The 14454-nt window shown below is 36.0% G+C and overlaps 1 protein-coding gene across 4 annotated transcripts in view; it reads left to right on the top strand.

Moving 5' to 3' along the window:
* LOC132205918 (hepatocyte nuclear factor 6) overlaps window positions 1-14454 on the top strand; it is a 37359-nt gene that overhangs the window by 16892 nt on the left and 6013 nt on the right. For 2 of the 4 annotated variants that reach the window (XM_059635302.1, XM_059635303.1), the window contains exons 2-3: window positions 9627-9702; window positions 11664-11687. In XM_059635302.1, the coding sequence (XP_059491285.1) occupies window positions 9627-9702; window positions 11664-11687 (100 nt within the window). The remainder of the gene's footprint in view (window positions 1-9626; window positions 9703-11663; window positions 11688-14454) is intronic. The other 2 variants (XM_059635300.1, XM_059635301.1) reach the window with 1 other exon arrangement.

The raw sequence follows: 14454 nt of genomic DNA on the forward strand, positions 1-14454 counted from the left end.
CCTGTTCAGTTTGCCTATCGTAGTCAAAGGGAGCTAGAATGAATTGTTTGAATAGATTTGAATTTTGATTTTATTTGTCAGAAAGAGCTTTTCTTGGTTTTTCTCTTCAAAAAAATTTGTAAGGAACTAATTATTGTTTTAAGAAATATATAATCATATATATTGTCGTTTATTTTTGTATTTTGGTTTCGTAGCACACCCAATGGTGTACAATAAATACTTTCATACTTTCATTCATTCACAAATTAATAATCAAAATTTAAAAAAATATTGCTTCAGTGCATTTAGTTATTGAATAAAAATTTTAAAATTTTAAGCAATAAAATGTTCAATTTTCAATTAAAATTTTCATGAATAAAATTTGAGCCACTGACATATGAAGTAAATAATATTAAAAGTATCATACAATTTAAATGCATGTGATTTGTCTAAACAAATATTTATAATTATGTAATATTATTTTCACAAAATAAGAATTAAATTATTAAAACAATATTTTGAGTGCTGTACAAATGGACCGCATTCTGAAATAATTTGTACTTTTCCGGGTGGTTTGCGCTCCTCCCTCGTCTTCTCTGCAATTCTATTCTCATCTCTTTTCGTGGGAGCATCTTCCGCAATTCCTGACAAGGAAAGATGCTGGCAACAAGAAAATGAGTGGTCGGTGCTCGATAGCACAGTATACAAGTTGTTATTGAAAATAAGAAGGTACGCGGAGGAGGAGAATAGAGAGGCAGCAGTGGGCTCGATCCCGGTATAAATCAAATCCATTGTCGAGCGGCGAAGCTAATTTGAAAAGGAGATGGAGTGGCGAGATGATGAGAAAAGAGGCGGGTTGCTCAGAATGAGGAGGACACGTTGAATGGCGACTGATTGAAAATGCATGCATCTGTCAAGAAAGCAACTTTTGATAAATTCACCCAAGTTACTTTTTCAAGAGAGACATATTTGCTTGATTAACGCGCTCTTAAGTAAATTGGCCTTTCGCCCGAGTAAAAAAAAAAATGCAGACCCGCCGTTGGTTTTGATATTATTAATAGCAGTTTAATTGAAAATCAATCTGGATAAGTGGATTGACGCTTTGCTATTAAAATCGCAGGCGGCGGCGTGTGGAGCAGGAATTTTCTTAAAAGCCACTTTCTGCCTCTCCCGCTTTTAAAAAGGAAAGCGCCCACAAAAGAGGAAGGAAGGAAGGAAAGTGTATTACAATGTGTGTTAGAGGGTTGACTTGCATTTTTGACTCGAGGCAATCCATCATGGCAAAAAAATGAAGCTGAAATATTACCCTTTGAAATATACACGCTCGAATGCTCGCCTCAAATTATTTTTTTTCCGCAAAATTAGAAAGGCAAATTTTCAAATATTTCACACAAAATCTCAGTTCTTAAATATTCCAAGCAATTGAAAAGCAAATTTAACAAAATTTGAGTAGTTTTAATAGCTTCCGCAAGCTATTTCTTATTTTAAATTTTCAATGTAATTTAAAAAGTTTCCAGAACTTAACAATAAGATACAAAAAAAAGTAGGAACTCGTTGATAAAATGTATTTGTACAAAAAAAATACTGCTCTATTTGTAGTTTCAGCCATGGAATTTTCATTAAAAAGATAATTTAAAAGAAAAAAGCTATAATAGATTCTTAAAATTATCAAAATCTGTACGATTCAAATACTGATAAATTAGTTAGAGCAGCTCTTATACTCATGATCTAGCGTGAAACTTAAATTTGTTAATAATTATCAGGTTTTTAAATGCCGATAATGCCAATTATTTCCTTATTTCATACCATTTTTCTTGCATGGAGCAGATTGAGACCAAAATTGATAAATCCGTTTTGTTTTTGAATATAAAACAAGTTCCTCAACCAGGAAAAGCTTAATAAATTTGTAAGTTAAATTTCAACGATCAGAACTCATTTTATTCCTAAAACCTCTAGAAAATTCAAACTTTTTGCCTACATTTCTTTCTTTTCCCATAAATTGTAAGACGAAACTGAAGATAATTTGTGTTCATCTAAAATAATCTGAGAAGATTTGACTTCATTTAAATTTCAAAATATTTGAAATTGGTCCTTGGAGTTGAAAAACGTATTTGCGGAGTGCCGTGAAATGTATAAAGTTAAACCCGAGTTTGGCAAGTAAGAATCGCGTTCGGCGGTCGGTGCAGCCGAGTGAGACCGGTGTTGAGGCCGGGAGTAAGCTGATTAAGGGACTCTCTACGCCAGTTCATCGCCGCCGAATTTGATGGAAATTTCGTGTATGTTGTGTCGAGCAGCTATCCATCAAAAGGAGAGAGCGAACGGGCGAGCGAGAGCGAGTTTCGCATGCATACGGATATATTTCCATTAGCACTGCTTAAATCAACCCGCCGTGGGCTCCTTAAAAATCTGCAATCCGCATTTCGCAATCCCGAATTGATTTATATTTTTCTTTTTCAAAAGAATAAAATTGAGAGAGCGAGAAAGGGCAATTTACAAAAATTGACTCTCAAGTGGCATAATTGCACACGAAAGAAGAAGGTCTTTGGCGATTTGCCGCCATTAGTTGCGGCACATTAGCAAGCAGAGAGAGACGAAACTGCCCCTTTTTGTTCGCCACATGCACGCTCCTTAAATGGCCGCAGAGAAAAATAAAATCGGCGGGCAGGCCGAGGAGTGTCTCAAATTGAGCGTGAAATTTATGCTCCGAGACCACGTTTCGTAAATAGCAACAATCCGCTCTCTCAAAATCCCTCTAGAAAAGGTAAAAGGGGAATGCAAAAGAGTAAAATTTATAAAAAAAAATCTCTTTTCGTTAAAATCATGAAAATAGAATGGTGGCTCACGTTTATAATTATTAAATTTATTTTATTTTTGTTTGATTCCGAATTTGAAGAATTAATTTTGTGTTTTCTCTTTGCAGGTAAGTGGCCTTGTGACTGGGATGCTGATACTTGTGCGCGCGGGTCTGCTTCGGTGTCGACAGTGGGTAAGATGAGCGTCCGAATCTGAAAGCCGGCAAGAGCAAATTGTGCTGCAGGCCACTCGTAGACTGAAGATGAGAGATGCACCCTCTTGACTGCAACACAAATAATAAAAATACACACACTTTCACTCTCTATCACTCTCCAACCAACCAACCGACAAACCACCCCTTGGACACCGGCAGTTAACTCGATCTTTGCAAAATTTGTGTCGCCTGCTTTCGCCTCTAGCACTCTCTTCTGTCTCAGTTTTGCTCCCGCATTCGATCTCACGCTTTCCGCAAATCCACGTAAATTTCCAGCTGCTGAATTTTTTCACCTTTGTTTAAAACAATATTGTTAAAATTTATACTCTTTTTTGGCACTTTAAAAAAAAAAAATTTCAGATATTATCATTTTCACAAAGTATGTAAGGATTATTAGTTTCTATTTTTAGGAACCAACACTGTAAATTATAGTTAATTATTATTAATTTTTCTTCAATATTTCAAATTTAAAAAAATCTATCAAAAGATTTTATTTTCCAAATTATTGCCATTATTAAATATTAAATGATATTATTCAATTTTTACAACAATTATCTTTAACAAATGAGAATTCAGCAGCTCACTTAAAATCTCTCTCGCAATGTTGTTAAGAAGTCAAAATTGGTTGCACTCAAATCACCTCTCACACTCTCGGCGTCAGTAATTCGTTGGTTTTTCTACTTCTTGTCATTTTCTTTTATTTTTGCGTATTAATCCCTTTCAGTCAGATTATTTTGTTGCTGTTTCTTTTCGCTGTGTGTGGGAGCAGAAGGCCAGCGACAGTAGTGTGTTGGTTGGTGTCGGCGGCGCCGGCAAGAGCGGCACCGGCCGGCGCGTTCCCACGACGCTTTCAGCCGAGCCAGACCCCAAAGCACCCACGAGGCCTCCTCGCCAGCCAGCAGCTTATCTCATGCAAACGCCCTTCTGCACTTGACGGGCCGTCCTCGCCATCACTCGATTGTGGCCCGGTGAAAAATTATCTGTTTGGTCGTTTCCACTTCAAATTGTTTGTGAAAAGGAGCAAAATTTCGCTTTTCAGTGAATAGGCAGCGTGCGTTACGCATCTGTTTGACCGGTTGCGTAGATCAGAATCGGTCAAATTCAGAGATTTTCGTCTTATTATGGAAATCTTGATCTCATCTTTTCGTGGAATCGGCCTAGGTCTTTTTAAGATTTAAATTTTGATAAATTTTTTGCAGGATTTAGTTATTTCAGGTTCATCTGGGACTGGTTTAAGTGAGATTTTCATTTTTTTTTTTTTAGCAAGGTTGGAAATATTTCGATATTGGCACCAAATTTTCTAATTTTAACAATTTTTTATAGGGTGGATCTAAATCTCACCCTCCAATTAACTATACCACTCCCCACACCCAAGATATCCTCGGTACGACCCTCGAAAGGAACATTTCCTTGAAAATGGGTCGAGTGAATGCATTTCGCCGCATTCACAGTGGTTGTCCGAATGGGATTCAGCACGGAGGTGCGAATTTGCACCGCGGGGGTGGAGGGGGCGCAGCTGGCCACACTAATACGCTCGGTTAATGAACTGTCTGCGGGCCAAGATTGATAGAGAGGCGGCCGGCGCAAACACTTTATTGTGCGGCGCTCGCCGGCCACAATCAATTGCCCGCCACACACCATTCTCAAAACTGCCAAGTTTGTTGAATTTCAGAAATAATATTTTTTTTTTTTTTTAAAAAGAAGGTAAAAAACTATGATTTTATGAAAAATCAAAATAAAATTTGATATTAAGATTTTTCAATTAATTATGATATATTTTAAATTTTAAACAATTTTAATTTTTACTGAAGTTATAATTTCACAATAATAACAACAAATTTTAAAAATATTTGACTTCGAATTCTAAAAAAAGTGAACATGCTTAACAGACTCTTTTACTTAAAAATGACTTGACATGGGACTTTTTCAGCTAGAAATAGCCCTTTTCAATTGGCTTTTTCACGATACTAGAATTTTTTCATAAAATTTTTTATATTGCAAAAATAAAAAGGGCGGAAATTTTAAAGTATGCTGCAAATCAATTTTATATCAAGTCGACAAGTTGATAGAATTGTTGCGCATCTTCTGGATAATTGAGCTTGAGAAAACTTTTGCACTTAAGTAAACTCCTTCAATTCTTATTCGTCTTTCTTTATTCCTTTTCAAACTTTCCAAGGCGTACAGTTCAGTATTTATAGATTCATTCGTACTTTATACCAACCCTATCTTTTCGCTGCTCCCCGCGAGTGCATTGTTACGGAGGAGCGCATCCTGGCGAGGCTAATTATCTGCTCATACAGGCGCCCCCATTCGTTTTATTTCATTCGTCTCTCTCTTTCGTATTGGATAATGAGGCGAATGTGCTGCGGCTCCACCGTGTCTTTCAATGCCAGCTTCTTCTTTTCGCTTCCTCAGACGCTTGTACGTTCTTGCTTGCTAATCAGGAAGCCCGCACGTCGGTCGGCTCCTAGCGCCACAGGAAAGAATGAAAATCAAAATCCGCGCCCACGCTTCCGCGCTGACGGAAAAACAAAAAGGTTTATTTTGCACCGCCCGCGGACAAATTTGAGGGAAATAAGCGGGTTTGAAAACGTGGGGGAAACAATAAGTCTGACATGCTCCATGTGTAAAGAACGAAAATTAAAAATTTTACAAGGTATTTAATTTTTATGGATGTACAAAATAAAATGGCTGGTTTACATTTCTTTTGAAAATTTGTTGCAATTGAATTGCAAATAAAACCTAGTTAATAGTATATGAGGTCTTTTAACTTCTTGAATCTGCTTGCTGATTGAGAAACATGAAATTTAAAAGTTTTTTTTTTACTCTCTGAAATCAACTTCGGAGAGTAGATACTTTAGATGATACAATAAGTATTTCACTTTAATTTTGTAAATAAATAATAGGCAACCTGAATCTAATGATATGAAGTATCAAATCCATGTATGTGTTTAAACTCGATGAAAATTTCTTTCATTCATATTTTGTCAGCAACAAATTTTTGGTCCGCAGATATTGCTGATGTTCAACAAAAGGCCTATTTAATAGTTCCGTGCGGCCCTAGGAAGTAGTGTACACATAATCTCTCGTGTGCATTCACATTTTGCACCCCCGTGTCTGAGATAGGTCCCTCCCATTGTGCTCTCGCCGGCGGGCAAATATAAGTTATGGGGCTATCGAATTTATCGGAAAACACGAGGGCAAGCAATTTAATAATATTAATGATTAAGGCGATGCGTGCGCGCTGAAGTTGCACTACTTAAAAAATTGGCCGGCTTTTTAAGCACAAAAGAGTTAGTCCGCCCCAACAAATAACAATATAGGGAGAGGCGTGAATAGATAGATTGTTATCTGCAGCCGAAATTTATCGTCGCGGTCGAATTTTCTCATTTATAATGCCGGCTTGAGTGGGAAACCCTCCGGCTTCCGCTAACTAAATTAAGGCCATCTTTCCTCGCCTCCCTTGTTAAATCATTAGCCGGGAGCCGCGCACTTCTTCTTGGAAATATGATGATTGCCCAGCGGACAAATAGCCGCGGCGAGAGTAAGACGTTTCTTGAGTGGCCGGTCCATTTTTTAAGTCAGCCACCTACGCCCAGCTTGATTGCCCACAATTTTTCAAGCCGCTAGAAGTACTCATTTCACCAAATGAGAGTCGGTGCGAGGGAAAATAAGGGACTAATAATAGCTCTTTGAGAGTTGGAGAAAAGAACTTCTAAAAACAAGAGATTACAAAGAGTGGTCATACTCTTTTATTTAGTGAATTGAAATTTATATAATTTTCAACCAAATCCATAAAAATATTTTTACTCCTTTAGGGTCTTCACTTCTGTTGATATTTTGTCCGTCAACTGTCAAAATATAGAAGTGAAACTAGTGCTTTAAAGTGTTTCTTTTTTTAAGAACCTAATCTAATTGTGTGCAACTGGAACGATTTTTTGTAAATTCAAATTTTTCTACTTTTTCCACTCGCAAAGCTCTTTCTGATTATAATGTCCGATTTCATTTGACTCTTTTTAAGCAAATTTTTTACTATATGATTTAAATTTTTAATATATGATTGCCTAGAGCATTGAGCAATAACAATTTTATAAACTTCACTACTGACAATAGAACACCTGAACTGACATTGGAACAGTCAGACTGAGATCTAGAAAATTGTCTTTAACAGTCTATTAAATTTTTTAATCTGCAACAAATCAAGTTTTTGGAGATCATTGGATTGAAATTTGCATATTTTTGCTATAATATAGCAGTTCTGAAGTTTTTAATGCAACCTGCTGGACACATTTGTCAAGAATTTGCATAGTTCTGACTTTTCACTAGTTTTCAGGAAGGTCGTATTTGTGTCAAAGTATTGCTGCTGGATTGAATCAGATTCTTTTGCTTTTATCAGCGTTTCATAAATTGTACAGCATAGAAAAACCAGAAATTTTTTAATGTTCGAAGTTTAATAAATTTCATATAATTCTTCTAATTGTAACCTGAACAAATTAAGTCACGCTTACTTGGACTAAACGTGAACATAGGAATTGCTCTTTACAAGCAATCATTTATGTTAAGTTTTTCTTTAACTTGCCAGAATTCAGTTTTCCAAAATCTGCACATTTTATTGAAATAAAATTCGTGAATAATTTACATGAGAAATTCATTTGAAACAGAATTAAATGGAAGTTGTTAGACCACATAAAGTGTGCCGAAAAGTTGTCATCAAAGAAAGTCGCCGCCGGTGTACGTCGATAAGCAGAAATAATAATAACATAATTGTAGTGCGCGCCTCCGACAACAAAAATAATGCATTAAAGGAGGTGTTTGGTTGGCAGGAGGGTCGGTGGGCGCGATAAGAAGACGACACGGGCCAAAGTGGCATTATCACAATGGCGCGCGGCTATATAGGTGCGGGGCAGGTGGACAAGTCACTTCAACAGCCCCTGCTCGGCAAGTGCTACTTTTATTGAATCAGCCTGCTGGCTCGGCCTGATAATGACTTGTGCAAACATTTCGTCATCTCAGGTGCCTTGCGAAAGCAGAGGGAAATAAAGAAAGACATTCGTTTTGAAAGAAACTTTTGGAAAAATTATCAACTTGGTCCAAAGTTTGATGTATATAAATTTCAAAGCTTCTTTTCGGGGGCTCTTTCTAATTGATTAATACTTGTAGGGTGGCACTTGTATAAAAATGTTGTCCGACACCTGAGACACTTTTATTTGGTGCACGATTGGCGGCTGCCTGGCAGTCGGTATAATTAATTACAGCAAACACACAGCCGTTCTCGCACGCGCCTGATGGATTCGCGTCACTCTTGCACCACGCGCTCCCAATAAATCTACTTCTTGCGCTCATCCTCTCTCTCTCTCTCTCCTTTCTTATTTAAAACCGACCCGACCAACCGAAATGCAGTCCCCCCCGTCTCTGGGATAAAAAATAATTTTCTTCCGAGACCTGATAAATTGCGCACGAATCAATTCTTTCTCGTTCCGAAAGTGAACATTTTTCTTCGGCACTGCCTAAATTACTTTTCGACCAAAAAAATATTCTCTTTAAATAATAATTTTAATATATAGCTGGAGGTACCAAAACACTATGTACGATTTATTCACCAAGATTTTAAGAAAGCCAAAGTAATATTTATGTTTTAAAATGTAAGTCTTTAAGACGTACTCTGAAGAATTAAATAATTGTTTTTATTTAAATCGTTTTTTTCAACAATCTTTGCTGCTATAAGAGTCTTTAATAAACATGATTATGCTCAATAAGTGAAGTTGCGTCTGAAAATTAAAGAATTTCAAAACTAATCACAAGTTCATGTGTTCTGCTGATTTAACTTTCCAGTTGAGAAAACATGCTTGGACAAAAATTGACTATTTTTTACAGCTGATAAATTTTTTAAGAGCGTTAGAGTTGTTATATTTTATTGACTTAAAAGTTCAGAAAGCATTTTAGATTTAATATTTTACCTTACATTAATTGAAAAGTTAAATTATTTACAATTTTAATTTTTTTTTTTTTAATATAAATTTAGCCAAAATTGTTTCATTTATGAAAAGAAAATTTACTGAGTATTTTGTAATCAACAAACTTGAATAATTAAATGGCATTATGTTTTTTTAATAAATACTGTTAAATTTATCAGTTTTAGAACGCTTCAATAGATTAAATTTTCAATTATCAAGATTTGTCAGTATTTGAAGGAGCTTGAATAATTTAACTTACCTAGAATTCAGAATTCATTTGAACTTTAATCGTTTCCTCCCTTTGAAGGCCTTTTTGGTAGTCTCGTTATTTCTTTTTGTCAGAGGAATTGGCTAAATTTTCGCCGCAGAGGATTCGCGTGTGTCAATTAAGGGAGGAGAAAAGTCGCGAGACGGACTTGTCTGTGCTGCTGAAAATGCAAAAGGGGACACATCTCCGATAAAAAGAAGCAGATTTCGCTCATTTTCCGTTCGTTCTCGCCGAGAGGTGAGAGGTGGTTTTTGCAATAAAAACAGAAAAAAAAATTGGAGAGTGCTTTTACATTCGTTGGTTTGCGGAAGGCAGGCTGAGGCGTCAAGCGGCGCGCTACCTTGTTCCAGCAAGAGGAGCGATGCTCGGTTTTGCCAATTTGTGTTGTGTTGAGTTGGTCCTCTTGTTCTCGTTCCAGACTGCCAGATGCGTAATGTAAATGCGAGAGCAGTCAGCAACTCGAAAAGAAGGAAAGCACCCTCGGCGTCGTGCTTGTGAGTTCACAATCCTAACTAACAGTATAAAAATTATACTCCTCTATATTAGTCGCGCGAAACGTCAACTAGCAAAGCAAATTCGCAATTCGTTTGTTCATTGCGTCCGGGAAATTTTTGAAAAATATATACTTGTTGGTGCATCTTGGTGTCAGTGGCTGCTTTTTGCATGCTTCCATTACGTTCAATTGGCAGTGTTGCTCACGGGGAAATTATTCATGAAAAAATTTTAATGCTCTGTCGCTCTTGACTCTATGATTGGCTGAATGCCGGCTCAACCAGTCAGGAATCAGGTCCAACGGACGTTGCAAGTTTGAAGAAAATTTAAAATAATTTCCTTGAGTGCAATATGAAGTCTGGCTGTTATGTTGTATTAAGCAGATATCAATGTGGAACAAATTAATTTTGTGGTATATTTAATTCCTGCTTTCATTTCAGAAATTTTACCATATTTAATTTCAGCCTGGAGGTACAAAAAAAATGAATCGAGTCAGTCCTTTTTATCCAAAATCTTTTCATTTTTGAATGTTTTATCAAAATGACAATTTTTTAATCTTGATTTAAAATTTTCATTTTTTAAGTAAGGTTCTCTTCAGAACTTATTTTTATTCTTTAATTCAAAAGAACGTGAAGTTGTTAGTCTGAAAATTTGAAATCTCCTGATGGATACAATGGGATGATTGAAGGTTCATATTTTCCCACGAAGAAACATTTTAGAAACATTGTCTTGGTTCACTAAATGATCAACAAACTAAGCTTTAGTATTATTTCCAGTCATTGAGATCAAAACTACCCTTAAGATTTCAATGCTTTTGACGGAAAAAGTAAACCCCTTTTTTCAACCCTTAGAATTGAAAAATCTTTTATCTGGATTTTCATTTCAGTTATGAAATTCAAAGTCTTTTTTAAATCAAGAATAAAAATAATTTCCGCCGAGGCACTTTTCTTTATTTAATAATGAAAACAACTTTTTTGTTATTTACATCTTGAAATTCCTCTCTGAAGTTGAGAGTAAAGTGTTTACGTTTAAGTATTTCTTAAAAAAAAAATATGTCTGAAATACTCCGCGTGCTCCTTTCCAGCTTTCACATGCAAAACACAGCCCAAGGGCGTGCGCTCTTCTCCTTTTATCATATCAACATCTCGCTTTGTGAGTCTCAATATCACCTCTTTCTTATGCGCCCTCCGTGCACTTCTTCCTCTCCGCCGCTGCCACCGCCGCCGCAACCAATTATAACTTGAAAGGAAAGCCGCGGTGCAAAAAGGAAACAAAACTCTCAAAATTAAACATCACCGGCAGATGATATCAAAGCAAAGCTTTGAGTCGTAACTTCTCTCAAGACCAAAATTTAATCCACTCAAGGCTGAAATTAATATATAATATTATGTTCCCTGACAAAAGGCACACACACCTGTCCGATACTTGAAGGAGTGTCGATATACGATTGCCTGTCAAACGATCCCTCTGACCTTTTGTTATACCTTTGTACTCATCAAAATTTGCATGAAGGTTCAAAATGTTCATTAATTAATTAATTTTCTTACTAATCTCCTTGTTAGCATTTAAATTATGAAGTTATGTTTTTATTTAAAAACCCAACCCTGTATTTGCACTGGAATGCACTGCAATGTCAACAACGGTCTGCACTATTGAGTGAATTTTAAATCCTAAACTTTTTAAATTAATAAATGTGGCCTGTAGCTGTTATTTATATAGTATCTTGATATTTAATTTTGTAATTTTTCCACATTTAGGTGAAATCGTTGGTGTCCGTCATGCTAGTGATAAGTTTTGTTGTTGGGATTCGGAATCGATGTCTTACCCTGCTGTTATCACCAGAATCAGATCAAAAACCGCGCACAAAGATATCAGATTTTTTTATATTAACGAGATTGATGTTTTTATCTTATTTGAGGTTTCTGAATTTTTACTAATAGCAATGTTTTGTTTCTGTTCACAGCTGCTCAGATTCCACAACGAGGCAGTAAGTACTGATTTCCATTGTTCACTCCCCATTTGAAAGGTTTTCCAACTCATTGGATATTTTTGGTAGAAAAAATGAAATTAAAATATTTCTGGGGCTAATTATTTATTGTTCCTGAAATTATTATAAAAATTTTTTAATTTGTTTTGATTTCACCCAGCAGAACATAATTATGATAAGAGACCAAATTCCAATTTCCACTTGTCCATTCTTAAGGCCATGTTAGTAAAAGAATTGCACAAAATCTCCTGAACATGTTAGCTACAAATTTTTCTCTCAACAAAAACGGTCGCATAAATTGTAAAAAAATACGTTTAAAGGCTTAAAAAGCACTGCAATTTTTGCTCCTTACGCTAATTAGAATTTGCCAAAATATATTTTTAATTAAAAAAAAGTTCTGAGATTTTTTCCGTAGAGGAAGAAAGACGTTCGTCCTTTGGTCCCTCTTTTCCTCTCTTTCTTCCCTACTCTATCTCTCTATTTTGCGTGTTGCCGGCTGCGCTGGAATGCATCAATTTGTCAATAGTCCAATAGTAGAAGTGTCGCAAATCCTGCGAAGCTTGTGTGCTGCCACTTTGGTCCATTAACTCGCATATTCCGTCGGATGGAACATGCAGATTGAGTGTTTTATAACTGCGCGCCGCCGCTCACGAGGGAGGAAAAGAGAGCAAGAGGAAAGTGACAGCCAGTAGTTTATTCTCCCACGGCAATTTATTCTTTCCTGAGCCCAAGGAGATCCTCTCCTGACTGACTTTTCCACCAAATCTTCGCCTGATTCAATTTTTCTGATCAATTCCATGTAATGGGAATTTCTTCAATTGATATAAGGCTGGTGAAGTCTTTTTGGGTTTATTTTGTAAAGCTAAATTGTAAGCAAATTAATAATATTCAACAAAATAATTACATTTTTTGAATGTATAAAATAGTTTGCATTTGCTAAGATTATATAATATTAAAGGAATAATAAATAAATAAAATTTATTTTAAATATTGAACATCAGTAATTGTATTCATTTATAATATTTGTTTAGTCAAGAATTTAAAATAAGCAACAAAAGCAATTATTTAGCCAAAACAATCAAAGCATTTTAACTAAAAATTTAGTACTTAAAAACCCACCAGTTTGAATACTTTATGATAAAAAAACAAAATGAAATTATTGAAATTAAGCAGATTTTTTTAAATTAAAATTTATCAAAATCCCCGGAAAAAAGTGCCTTTATGCTTTATATAAAGTTGAGTTCTGTAAAGTTATCCCCAACTTCTGTGGTGCCTTTTTAATAGTGCGTCCACTTGGTTATCAAACTAGTCGCTTATCTCTGAGAATATGATAATTTTACGAGAACCCCCGTCGTATTCTATCATTAATTTGAAATTCCTTTTGTATTATAAGAAGAGAAAGAAAAGAACCTTCATAGTTCTCTCTCGTAACATTTTCCACGACCCACAGGCGAAAGCTAGAGAGAAAACTCTCGCGTGTTCCGAGGCCATACACGCGGGAAAGAATGAAGTTCCGATCGTGCATCTTTTATTTTGTGTCGTGCAATAATCGGGCTGTCCGCGATTTCGGTGGAAAACGAGCGAGGGAAAATAAAATGAAATGCCCAAAAAGGCAATCATAAAAAGGCAAACAAAAAATAACAGCTCCGTATGTGCTCCAGTTTTTCTGCAGATCGCTTTTCTATACAAGAGCATACAAGAGTCTCAATAATTCCGACAAAAAGTTTTTGAATAATTCAATTTACCTCACGAAATTAAATAACGGAAATTACAAAAAATGCAATAATAAAAATATTTTACAATTTCTTCTAAAATTCTTTTTAATAAATTTTCAATATTGTTACTGTTTCATAATATTTAGCTCAAATTACATTAAAGTAATTTTTTTTAAATATAAAGAACATGATGGAATATTTTATATTTTCTTGTCTTCTTGAAAATAATAAAGTTTACAACAATATAAGACATAATATTTTTAGTTTGAGATTTTCTGCCGAAGTGTAATAAATATTTCCAGGGACTTTTTCCGGCTAAAATTGGAGCCTAAAAAGTTGCTTAAAAGTTCTTATTTTATCAGTCTTCCCATAATATATCTCCCAAAATTTTCAATTTCGTTGCTCTGTTTGGCAGTAAGAAAACGTGTCGAGTATCGGAGCGGTTGGTTTTGGAAATAATTGAGGCAATCCTTCTTTCGGTCCTTGTTTCGAGATTCACATGTCAAGACGCGTTCCACCATCAGCAGGAGAAAATGTGTTCGGGGGAAACATATGCACGCACACAGAAAAAGAAGGGGATCGAGAGTGGCTTAACAAGAAAGGGCAAAAATCCCGCTGTCTATGGAAAAGGTGCGCAATCTGGCGCTCTGCTCTGCTCACATCTATCCATTCTAAACGGTTTATGCAAATGGAAAGGTCATTTGTTGGTGTCACGGGGCAATTTGTCCCGGCGCTCGCTCGCTCGCTCGCTCACCCGCCCGTATTATTATTTTGCTATTTATTTTCGGCCCCAATAAAAATATGCCTGCCGGGGGCGGGCGGGCGCAGCATCCACTCTACTCACTCAGAAAGCTATTACGGCCCCATACACTCACTCTGTGCGTGTGTGTCATTTTTGTGCGCCGGCTAGAGGCGACATATGGCACCTTGATGCTCTCAATAAGAGCATTTGCAACCAAATTCGTGGCGAAAGGAGACATTAGTCAACACGAGTGAGTCCGCAGCAGAAATGTATTTATGTTTGGTACAAAATTTCAAATTCGGAGATTTTC

This window comes from Neocloeon triangulifer, unplaced genomic scaffold (assembly GCF_031216515.1).
Source record: "Neocloeon triangulifer isolate White Clay Creek 2 clone unplaced genomic scaffold, ASM3121651v1 ptg000003l, whole genome shotgun sequence".
Taxonomy (NCBI): Eukaryota; Metazoa; Arthropoda; class Insecta; order Ephemeroptera; family Baetidae; genus Neocloeon; species Neocloeon triangulifer.